The 13,052-nt window shown below is 39.9% G+C and overlaps 1 protein-coding gene across 1 annotated transcript in view; it reads right to left on the bottom strand.

The window, feature by feature from the left end:
• LOC104462251 (fibrillin-1-like) overlaps positions 1-13,052 on the bottom strand; it is a 138,956-nt gene that overhangs the window by 36,024 nt on the left and 89,880 nt on the right. Inside the window, 4 exon segments of the mRNA XM_010074127.1 lie at positions 1,340-1,465; positions 3,266-3,388; positions 3,955-4,077; positions 12,361-12,486. Of these exon segments, the coding sequence (XP_010072429.1) occupies positions 1,340-1,465; positions 3,266-3,388; positions 3,955-4,077; positions 12,361-12,486 (498 nt within the window).

The following is a 13,052-nucleotide window of genomic DNA, read 5'->3' as shown; positions in this document are numbered from 1 at the left end:
GGGGGGGGGCAAAAGGCTCTTTCCAGTGTCACTGGAAGCCATGCCAGAAACAATCTGAGATTATTAGTGGGCTAATCTGACAGCTAGTAAAATTAAAACACAGCAGGAGATATGCTTTAAAAAAAATGAAGTTAGTTTTAAATCAGCAGTCATCTGCAGAAAGCTGGACATCAGCAAAGGGAAAGTTTGTGCCCAAAGGTGAACTTGATGCTCATCTTCAGGTCTCTGCCTTTGACAGATCTCAAGTTTGGCAAGCAGAGCTCACTTTCGTGCCTTTTGCGTCTGATCCAGTATTTACTGAAACTCGTATGCACTGCACGAAGAACAACCAATTTGATAAAATAAAAATGTGTGTGTTTACAAAGGACGTTAAAATACTGCATTTAGCGTACACATCTGAGACATCAAGGAAAGTCTGTTTTAGCAACAGGAGCTAGGCTCTACATAAGCTATTTAAAGTTAGCTGGAAGGTTTGAAAGTAAATTGTTTCACGAAACATTACAAAACCTAATATTGTTTCAGTTTACACAAAAATTCACTCTCAAATTATTCTCTTGGTAGATTACTAAAAAAAATACACAGAACACTCTTTAGGGGAAAAAATCCTATTTATAGTTTTGTACTTACGAACTCCATCAAATACCAGTTACTATGAGTTATTACTACGTCAGGTGATATGGCTGCTTCTTCTTGACTGACTTAACTGATTAGCATTGTATCAACTGAAGATTTCAAATGTTACAATCAAATATATGACCTAATCATGTTGGTAACATATTTATTTTTTGATTTTTGTGAATTAAAGAGTTGTAAACTGACAACTCACTTTCAAAACTGAACAAATACTCATGGATTTTTTTTTTTTTTTGTTTTGTTGTGGTCATAGAAACTGCAAAGCTTCAAACTCTGATTCTGCCTCTCACAGAAGCCCTCAAAGAATGTTCACTGTATTAGCTAGCAGACCGGTGTTTTTCAGCTTCATATACACCAAGGCCAAGTAACAACTTTTTCTGTTTAACTGTTATGAATAAAATGAAGAACTAGGTACAAACTGACAAAGATGAAATGGCAGCTGACAGAGCCACTTGGATCACCAATCAGACCCACAAATAATATGCCATAAGATAGGCTCCAAAAAGCTGTTCTCTCTATATAATAGGTAGATAAACACCTAGAGGCCCATAACAAACGTCTAAACTGAAAACCAGCAACTACTCTTGACAACGTTGCTGCAGTTCTCGATACAACCACAACTGCAACCAATCGTAAAATTTTTCAAACATAAAATATTATTAAAGCAGAATTTGTTGAGTGTTGTTTAAAGCTTACAGAGAATTACCTTCACACGCTTTTCCATCTGGACTTGGCAAAAATCCCATATCACATTCACAGCGATATCCTCCAGGGGCATTGAGGCACTGCCCATTTTCACAAAGATTCAAGTTCTCTGAGCATTCGTCGAGGTCTGTCAAAGGACCAGAAATTGCAGGTTTACAGGAAACATTATTTTCTCACCAACATTTGTTTCAGCTGAAGCATGCAGTGTTCCAAGGATTTTAATTATTCTATTAACTCTGAACACTTGCAGAAGAAACTGCAATCTAGTTACGTGCAGAGGCTATTGCATGTAACAGCTTGGTATATTTCCTACATGTTGAAAATACAGCTTCTAATCAAAAGGAAAATCAGAGAGAGGTACAGACTCCTCAAGTAACTACAGTTAGTAACAACTGGAGGCAGCCTACAGGGTCAAAGTTAGACTCAGAATGAGCACGTGAATTTTATTATTGTTTCTATTACAGCAAAGCCTAGAGGCAGCAATTGAAAAAAGATGTTTACTGTGCAATAAGCAAACATATAGTAATAGGCAGTCTTCATGCCAACCATACAAAACAGCCACAAAAAGTGGCCTGGAGGTGAAAATAGCTTCATCAAAATTAAACTGCAGGTTAACAGCTGATGAGAAAAACAGCCTTGCTACTGGACTACGCTGCCCTTCAGATAGATTGTGGACCTTATTTTCTAGATTAAATTTTATACATCACAAAAACACTCTACTTGTTGCAACAGAGTCTGGCTGGCAATGTGAGCTTGTAAAAGTCCATGGCTGGTGAATCAAAGGTAGTACCCCCCAGGGTGAATGCTGCATGCTTTGGCAGAGGGCTTACAGAACACTTGTATACCCTCATTTGAGTCCCAGACACTTCTTGAATCCATGAACAATAAAGTGTCCAAATAAAAAAAAATAAAATTCTGCTGAATGCAAAACTCTGTAAGCACTCCATTTGACAGATGTAGTTTATAGACTCTTGGAAATCATCATATGGGAAATTAACAAAAAGCACTGGGTTACGAAGGCCACTAAGGAAGCTGAATCAGATTCAAGAGTAAATTATAGAGAGAATTAAACAGAATCCTAGGGTCCATTTATAATTTGGAATGATTCAAATTCAGCCTTAAACCTGCTGAGCCAGATTCCTAGGTGACATAAAAACCTGCTGCAGTTCATAGAGTGCTGCTGATTTGCACCAGCTGAAAACCTGGCCCACCAGCTGTCTATCATATGGCTTTATTCTGAACAAGGTCACCCTCCATGCAGCATCACCAGCACACTGATATCCTTAGTTTAATAGCAGGGCTCCTGATGACTCAGTTTATGTGAGCTAACCTGTTCTTCAAAGGAGAAGACTGAAGTGTGTGTGGGGAAACATCTCTCTAGCAAAGTTTTATAATCACATTTACAGTTTATAAAATTATGTTTCAGAAGCAGCTAATTCCATCCTTCTACATGTCAACACTGCGTCCTGACACCATCTCTCAAGATGATGCAGTAAAGAGGGCAGACAGCACACGCTCACGTATGGAAAGAACAAATGTTTTTAGGCACTTTTATGAAGTAATTTTAATACATGTGCCCTATTATTTAAATACTACGGTGGGTAGCCAGTGGACTGGTTTACTAAGTAGCCAAATTACATGATCAAGCATTGTTCTAGTAAGTTTGCCACTCACTCCAACTAACAAGAAAAGTTCAATGAAAACTTGTATTTTATCAAGTGAAAAAAATGACTGCATTAGACTAGGGACAGTAAACAGTATTTCTTTAAAGTTATGGCAATTTAGGTGAAGTAGAAGACAATGGAAGATGACATATTAGAGAATAATTTCAAATGTTTAAAAGCTATTTCTGTGTATTGGATTGTAGACTAACTTAGGTTGCAAAGGACCATTAGAGGTCATCCAGTGCTTTCCTAAGAAAGCTCACCTGTACAAGTGAAGCCATCTCCAACATAACCTTCTTTACACAGGCAGCGATAAGAGCCCATTGTGTTCTTGCAGTCAGCATGTGGGCTGCACATGTGGGTTCCATTGGAGCACTCATCCAGATCTTTAAGATAATAATAAAAAAGAAAAAAAAAAGAAAAAGAAAAAAGCAACAACAGTTAAAAAATACACCATGAATACACACTTTAAATAGTGTATGGCACACAGAAGCTCTACTTTAAATAATCTTCCATAATAAAACCCACACATATGTGGGGTCATCTGACTGGAAAAGCAGGCACAGCTTATTCGCAGCTCAACAAAGAAGACTGACAAGGTAACACTGAATGAGGAAGCTACAGGGCATTCTCAAAACTAAGATCTGTATCTTGTTTTCACAAGGAGCACCAGGAGACCTTTCACTGCCTCCCATCAGCTGCTCTCAGGGACACAGGTCTCTTGCCATGGTCCAGTCTGTTTTCACCATCTCACAAGCAAAATATGAGATAATGCTGATTTCAATACCATGGCGGAGAATTTGTCCTCCAACAGATCATGTCAAATCGACCCAACAAGCTTGATAAGCATTTGTCTTCTCAATCTGTAGGTGTGGTATTGTTGTTTTCAGAATTGCTGGGACCCAGTTTTGCTCTGACCTTACAAATAAATACAAATGCACATGACCCTCACCTGTGCACTTGATACCATCTCCAATCCAGCCAGGGCTGCAGCTACATTTGAAACTTCCTGCTGTGTTTGTACATATGGCATGTCTATCGCAGTTATGGGCTCCAATTTCACACTCGTTGATATCTGTAAAAACAGAGAGATGTTTGAAGAGCTCACGGATCAAACTTTCTCATATCCAGATAACTGATACTGGAATTTCTCAAGAAAGACAATGTGAACGTGAAAGCAAGCCTGCATTTCTTTATAACATGACATTTAAAAATGAAGCAGAAGAGAAATAAAACAATAACAAAGGAAAGCAAAGAAGCACGTAGCATATTTCAAACATGTGCTGCCCTACTATCCATTTTTCTGATAGGCATATAAAGCAGTACTTCTGCAGTTCACTCCAAAGCCCTGGTAAATTTTATATTCAAGGAGGAAAATTTCACTTGATAAAATACAATTAATTCTCCTGCTAACTGGTGTGCTCAGAAAGAATGGGAGGCCACAGCCTTTGGGAAGAAGACTAGCATCCATAAAGATTACCACTGCAGGTGTTCAGCATCTTGATGTTTGTCAAGCAGCTTTGCAATAGGTTGTGGGTCAAATTTGATTAATAAGAGCTGGTATGAAGACCTGAGCTGCTCTGACAACAGAGAGACACCACTACAATTTACTGGCTTGCATCTTACCCATATCTTAACACACCTGAGTGAAAGAAGGCAGCTTTTCCATCTGGCCATCCTGGAGCCTGTGGAGTGGGACTTGGTGGCACTACATCACGTGGTTTGCTAAAAGGTCTGAGAAGCAACCCAGGGACTCCTGGAATGCAGCACTCCCGCAGGTCCCATCATATCTGCAAGGATGCTGATGAACACCAGCTGGGCATCACCTGCAAACTCCTCCTAGAATTATCTCTAGGCAGTTAACAAAGCCAGGTTCTGCTTTGCCAGAGACTGTGTCGAAGGTGGAGGATGGCCTGTACCACTGTATTTAATGTGACAGCTGATGGGCAGAGAGATCATCAGGCAGTTTATTAAGAACTCAGGAAACCTAACACAGTGGAAAAAAAGTCAGCATCCTTGGAGACACCAGGCAGCAAGTCATCCAATCTTCAACATACGCTTTTGTGTCAGCACATTCTATTTCTGTACTTGCTATTTTCACCTTATTTTCATTCTTGGGCATTTGGCAATGTCAAAATGTATAGACAACAAAAACCAAACTGAACTCCATTCTTCCTTGTCACAAAACAGTATTAATGTCCCATATAAGTACTTGGAGAATGTATAAACTCAACAGCAAGGTTTTCAGAGATTACTACTGGTAACTAAAACAAAACTGTCAGGAATTTTCTTACACAGCGGATTTTACAGTGCTTTGTGTAACCAAGCCCTCTCTAACTGTGCTTTACTTCCTTCCATGCAGGATACAAATTATCTAGAATTCACATCAAACCACTTCATATTTATATCAATTTTTTCAGTGCTTGCAGGTTCCTTCACTGTTGCAGTAAGACAAATCACCTCGTTCTGTACAATAGCTGATGGGAAGGGAAAACAAGCTCACAAACTCTGCATAGTTTCACACACAAAAATAACCAGCTCAAACCCCTCTTGAAACGATGATTAAGAAAAAGCATCAGCTACCAACCATGTAATAACCTTTGGGGTTCTCAGCCTCAAAACCACAGACCTCAGTTTCCCTACCACTGTACCTAAAAACAATGGCCTCTTTAGGGCAAGAGAGTGGACCCATTGGGGAAAGCGGCCAGGTACCATCTTAACAATTCCCTTCACGTTCTCAGGTTTTTCTACCCACTCTTCTTTAGACAAAAGGCTCCGTGTCATTTCTCTATGTCCTTTACATATATTTTGACTACACGTGACTCTGAGAAGCAGACAACATATGTCTGTCATCTTACAATTTAATATTCAAGTCCAGCAATTACCCAAACCCACCCTTTGTTTGGGGGCTTTCTGTTTGTTTGGTTGGTTTTGTGTTTGTTTGTTTTGGAGTTTTTTAAGTCTGTATAGCAGAATTGTATCCAATCTCACTTTTCTGTGTTTCTTTCTAAATGAGGCACTGCTATGAATCAAAACCCCAGACATGGTTATTCCCATAACCTGAATGCTGAAGTGCAGATACAGATCTAAATCTGGCAGCTGGAATATACTATTAATGAATGTCGACTGCACCAATAAGCCTGAAAACATGCAAATGGACACTTACTTTTTAAAACTTAAAAAAAGGGTCAGGAGCAGATAATCTCAGAGCATATTTGCCTTTAGCATGTGCAGAAACTCATAGGAAGATAACATCACCCTAAACAGGAAACTAGTGTTTGTCAAAAATCTTAAGGGTGGTCAGAAAAAAACCCTAATTTTGGCTTGGACTGAAGGCAAAGACCAGAAGGAATTTTGAGAGGTCAGCTACAGTATACATTGACATAAAAAAGCTGAGGCAAACACTCTATATTTTAACCTTTACGTGATTTTAAAACCCAAACTGTTAAACCGCTGCTAACTTAAGACTGCACTGTATTTGATTATTTGATGCTTTGAAACACACTATCACATGCTTCCTTATACCCTGCAGAACACAACAAAACAACACAAAAAACATCAGCAGCGAGAGGTTTCTGCCAAGAGTTTTTTTAAACCACCAACAAACACAAACAGAAACTTGCATGCGACAGCTACACCGCAATGAAGTCATGCTCAGGCTCAAATTTAAGGCGATACAAAACAAATTTTCAGCTCTATGTAAAATGACTGCGGATTCCATCCCATCCCACCTCGTGCTGACCCACTAACACTTTGCACCTGGGAGCCTCCATTAACATCTCCCAGTGGAACAGCAGCACCATGACATGGGTGCCCATCAGATGTTTAATACACACAATAAAAAGCTTGGAATCTTCTGAAGGATGAAAGTTGTAAGCACAAATCTATATCCAAACACAGGTATTCATAATGGGATCAACCTTCTCAGAGATCAGCCACTGAAATGCCATTCCACTTGCTTTAAACAAAATCCTGAAATCCTTCCCAGCTTTTTTTCCAGGAAAAAAAATAAAATCAATAGATTTCAATACTTTTTGCCTGGGTAAAGATCAAATATGGAATGCAAAATATATTTTCTAATATCATCTACCTTTACAGGGACATTGCAGGGCTTATTTCATCGATGCATGGAAGGGTTTTGAGATACTTAAATGAAAGCTGATTGAGGCATATAAAATACCATCACTGCCTTCATCCCAGATTTTACTTATTTTCAAAGCTATCTGCATTTAACTCAGATGTTGTTTTGCTATAATCCCTATTCTCTCCTTTCATTGCACAGCTGAGTTATAAGCCTAAATTTATTGCATTGCAATTATTTCCAAGGCAAAAGAGATCTCAGACCAAACACGGCCCTGTGTAAACGGGGCACTGAAATCAATGGAATTTATGCCTGCTTATACTGGACCTTAATACGGATTTATGTTCCCGTAAGTATTGAATTATGGTTTCGCAGAACGAAACAAAAAGGAGAAGTTGAGCTCTGTAGGGGAAAAATTAACTCAACATAAATATCTTCAATAAGAGCAAGAGTCCAGATTGTGCTGTCTGCATGGCAGTACAAACAGTACTACACTCTTCAAATACTCCAAGTATTTACATGTAATTGTTTGAAGAGAAAGGCATTACTCAGTCTGAGTAAAGGTATCATGACCCAAAGAGCACACAGGAGGACACTACTCAAGTCAGGGTTTCACACAGTGATGGCCTATTCCCATTAACTTCAGGGAGATTTTCAGTAAAGAGTAAGGGAGTGAGTCACTGATTTATATCAACCTTCTACTTCTGCCTCCAGTATGAGGCCGTGACAAGCCAAGGAAAATAAAGACATTCCAATCTGAGACTGACACTGCATCCTCAGCTGGTCCCATTGTGCCCCAGTCCTGCTGCACACATGTTCTCAGCTTTGTAATTGCACAACTCCCATTAATACTAAGGGAGTTGTCTGCCTACAACAGATGAGAATACGCATGATAAATAATATGCAGATCTGACATCATAACAATCCCAGGCACTCTGGGGAAAAAAACTGTCAGTCACCCTGTTTTCTTGGCTCCTTCAGTTCTCTTCTCTGGACAAATATTTTTTCTCTCAAGCTTTTGGCAATTAATAAAGCATCTCTCCCATTAATCACAGAGGCACAAATTTTTAGGGCAGGGGACGTACAGCAAAAATACACATCATATATACCTGTCATGTTGGCACCATGCTTGCAAATATGTCAACCAAAGGAAAGAAATGGCTAGCCAGTGTCTGCACAGTGCATCTCTACATAGTCTGGAAGTGGATCATTAAACTCGGCCAGAGCGGAGCACGGGGATAAGTCACTGTATTCTCACCTACACTCTGGAAACACCCAAGTCACTCCTCTGCATTTGATTAGAACAAGAGTGAACATTAACCCTGGAAAACTCACATGTTCATCACAGGGAATGAAATCCCCAAGGTACTCTGTGTGCCATTTATGTTTCCTGTTAAATTTCATTTGGGCTTCAATAGTCCATAAGGATTCCTAGCAAAGCGTGAATTTAATTCAGTCTCCATTTATAAATCAGTTCTGTTTGTCGGGAATTATGCAAATCCCTTAAGTATTTTCTGACTTTTTAATTTTTTTGGCGCTCTGTGCATATCTGTGCATTTTATCACACTGACGTTCCACTGGTATTTCAAGCCTAGGCCCGATTCCCACAGGGTCTGTCGTCTGGTGGAAGTCACAAGGCATTTCCTCCTCCTGGTTCACTGCCCATGTAATCAGGTAGGTAAAAGAGAAGGCTTTTGAGAGGGAGAAGATTGTGAATTTCAACTTAGAGCTCACACCAGTAGAAAATACAAGTAAAAATTCCCCTGTTCTGATCCCTATATCTGTAAAATTGTTTTATCTTTTAGAGTCGCCCTCAGAGTTCATTCAGCATACTGCACTGTAAGCACCTCTTGGAGTCTGACATGGGGCAGTTCTGTTCTTGCCGGCTATCCATCCTTACATCATCAGCCTGGGGCGCAGCATGTTATTGCTGGACAGACGCCTACTCACAGTACGCTCCCTCTGTAACACCCCCATTTGGCGGGCAGCATCCTAATAGTATTATCTTCTGGTACTTGGCCTGACACAGCCAGCTCCCAGATTCATAAGGGGAAATTTATTTCTTTTACTGATACCAGAACCCTCTTCTGCCATCAAGGCTGGAACACAATGTATTACTAACGGCCAGAAGCCAAAGGCAGGGGAGAGGGGCAAGGACGTTGTACGAGTCACAAAACACTATGGTCCTATTTCTGAGAGCAAACGACAAGAGCTCACCTCTTCCCTTCCCCACATCAGGTGTCCTTCTCTTTAGAACTATGTTTTTGTCAGCCACACAAGTACGCAGTGTGCACTCCCTCCTCTTTTATCCACCATCATCATCATCACTGGATGACAGCAAGTAATGCTCAAGACCAAACGCTCTAACCTCACAGCCCACACCAAGGCTGCAGCTGAAAACCATCCACTAGACTTTCTCCAAACGACACCAGCATGGCCCTTGCCGATTCAGAGCCCAGTCTCAGCCCTCTAAGCCCCTGAGCCTGCTGTGGAGAAATCCGGCTGAGTTTTTAAAGCACATTTATTCTTGATCTGATGACCATCTCAGGCAACTTCTAGCCCTAAGCTGACCTCGTTCATTTCAACTTTGTGAAGGGAGCCCTAAGCCTGTGCAAGCACAGCTCCACCAGAACCAAACAGGAGGTCTGCATGCACAGCCCCAACTGGCAAGGATGGATGGGAGAGAGTCAGAGAATTTGTTCCTCTGTGAAAATATCAGAGCAAGTAAATCTAATGTTCTACATCAACAGTGAAATATTGCAAATTTACAGGCAATACCCCAGAGTGGTGATGAATCACAAAACACAAATGCAAGTGCCAATACAGGATCTCATCTCCACACAAGTACATGAACACTTTATTGACAGAAAAAGCAGAGACAAGGTATTTGTCATAAAGCTGGGCAATCTGGAATTTGGATAGGGGAAAACTTTGCAATCTTCTCTCTAGTGGCTACGTAACATTGCCTGCCTAGAAAAATTTAAAATGAACTGCTCTAAGTCAGTCTTGACACAGTTTGCCTTGTTAATACAAATTAAACCATTCGTAGCACTTTGCCTAGGAAAGCTGCATATACAATGAGTGTTTTTGCATAATTTTTTAAAAAATTATATTTTTGTTACTAAACTCTGTCCACAGTCTTACTGAAAACCAAGGAGGGGGGGAACTAACATCTGTGTGGGATGGGAATGTAAGCCAGTGGGTGGATTCTGAATACTGCTAAATGATTGGGGAAAAAAAATGTTTATTTGTTAAAATGGAAACAATCAGTAATGACAAGGGAGCTGAAATATTTAGACAAAACTGTAATGGAACTCAGAGGACGCTATTTAGTTGTTCTCATGAAACAGAGAACCTCCCATTCAAAGCATTGTACACATTTTTGCAATTTCTTTTCACAGGAGTTCCTAAAAATTGTGGATGTTATTGATCTGTCTATAACACAAGAATTGAATACTGGGGTCAAGGTGCTGTTGGCAAGGTCACTCCAGAAGAAGTCTTGAAGGATGCTGTCATGGTCTGCAGTACCTGAGCCTGGGAACTTCAGCTCTGCTCTAATACTGTGGAAACATGAGGTGGGGAATTCAAAGGTCTGCACGAGTAAATCAGACTTTTTAAAAATAAGAATGTGAGAATCTGCATACTGTAGTCACGATGGGACCTGTATCTACACAGTTACTTCAGCATGAAGCCAACCTAGAATGTTCCTGCTCTGCTTCCTCCCTTTTCTTATTTAAATCCAAAAGATTTTGGTGATTTATTTTGAGTATGGTCCTGTCTCAGCTGTATCAGCATAACTGATACTTCACCTTTTTGTCTTAGACCACTGGCCTCTTTCAAATTACTGAGTCCCTCTACAGCATCTGCTGTAATTATGGTGTTCTGGGGGTCTTCCTGGTGAATGCCATCCTCCCTGGGACACCAACATATAGTCAAAAGCAGCTTTTTTTTAAGAGAAAGATGTGCAAGGCAGTGGGGAGAGCCCACACAGCAGACAGTATCCATCTAGAGGGCTGGGCTTGGCTGGGACCCGGAGGGAGGGATTTCCCTGCCTCTCTGTTAAGAAGAAAGTATTACTTGGGACATTTGCCACTACCCTGCATCACATGATGCCAAAATGGTGGCTATTTTCAGGCACTTCCCCAGAAGCCATGCCTCAAATTCCTCCCCTGCCTCCATGACCTTTCTCTGTCTTTTGCCTTCTAGTAGTTGCTTCATCTTCCCTGACTGCTCGTGACCATCACTCATTACGCCAGGAGTGACAGCTGCACCACGTGTAAGGGTTTTCAGGTCTAGAGTACTGAAGATCTTAAAATAATTTAGTACAGAAACAAAGAACATTGAAATGTTGGTCTACAGGGTACAATTAGAGATTTCTTGGATTTAGATCAGTTCATATTTAAGTCAAAGGCAGCTGTTACTAATGCACAACTATTCGTCCATGATCCAATATGCAAAGTACCGCTCCAGCTCTCGGATTGTTCTATAAGAGGTGTAGAAAACCAGCTTCATATATATGGGGCACTTACAGAAGTATATTATTAACTCTGTAGAATAAGGGCAGACTAAGAATAAAAGTTTATCTCAAAGACATTGCCAGAAATGTGTTTACCCTAAGTCCATATTAGAAATTATATTGAACATATGTTTGCATTCACATTTGGGTGAAGCCTAAGATTCTCAACACCTTGGCTTCAGACACCAGCACGAGGATTATTAATATCAGGCCCTCAGAGCCTGTATATTTAAATCTCATTTCTGTTTGCTGGCAATACACAAAATAATGCAAATTCTGTTTTTGCTGATATAATACAGTTGAGTAGCTGTCTTGTTGCCACTTTGCAAAAACTGAAAATATATTTTAGCACATACTACAAGCCACCTGTGCTTGCCAAAACAACACTCAGAACAGATACCTGTTATTTTCCTGCATAGCATACAATTAACTAATCCAAATGCACCGAGGTCCTAAGGAGTCTGTCAAATTACAGGCAAAGGCATTTTCTCTTCTCTTAGACCAACAACAATGCAGTAACAAGCCCAATTTTGTTCCCAGTGGACATTTTGTCACTCATTTCAGCAGAAGCAGCATCAGGCTGAATGCTATGCCACTGAAGTTCAGCAGAACACAAGCTCAGCAAATTTGGACAGGAAATACAGTATTTAGCACAAATAAATGAGAAGAAGCAGAGCGAGAGGAGGTTTTAAACACTACAGAAAAGAGCACATAGACTCACGAGTTTAACTAGAAGTTAATAATTAAAATTTAGAACATACCTGTGCAACCAGTTGTGCCTTTCTTGCCTGAATATCCCATATCACAATGACAGATAAATGAGCCCTTTGTATTCTCACAAGTTCCACTCAGACAGATGTTTGGATGCAGATCACACTCATTAACATCTAAAAAAACATGAATTAATATGTGTTAAATATAATGCTTTGAAAGTAACTGGCAAAATCCCCTGAGATATGATTTTGGTACAAAAATGGGTCTAGCAAGAGAAAACTGCTTAGGTTAGTTATTCCTTACCTACAGTACATTTCAAGATCTAGTTTAACACTGCTATATTACTATATCTGTTTTAACATACCTTTAATTCCAACTTTCCTTAAAAATAAAGACTAAGATTCAGCATACTATCCAAAGAATGACTGTGACTATTTATTGATGCTTTCTACGTATATGTGTGTGTACATACATTTATATATGCATGCATGCATTGTCTAGTTTTTACAAATCTTTCTCCTCAAATATGCTCCAGATTTTAAATTTAAATGTGAAAATTTGGTTTTGGAGATACACCATTTTATCACTTTGTTCTACCAAGGTACAGCACTCGCACATAGTGTTCTCTTAGAGACAAGTTTAAATCAGCACTGGTGATTTATCTTGCTAGAAATTTTCCAGTGTCATCCTCCAGCATTTCCTTTCAGCAAGCACTCTTTCATCTGAGCTGCATAAAAAC

This window comes from Pterocles gutturalis, unplaced genomic scaffold, assembly GCF_000699245.1.
Source record: "Pterocles gutturalis isolate BGI_N339 unplaced genomic scaffold, ASM69924v1 scaffold29316, whole genome shotgun sequence".
NCBI classification, from domain to species: domain Eukaryota; kingdom Metazoa; phylum Chordata; class Aves; order Pterocliformes; family Pteroclidae; genus Pterocles; species Pterocles gutturalis.
This window is presented reverse-complemented; position numbering and strand designations above follow the sequence as displayed.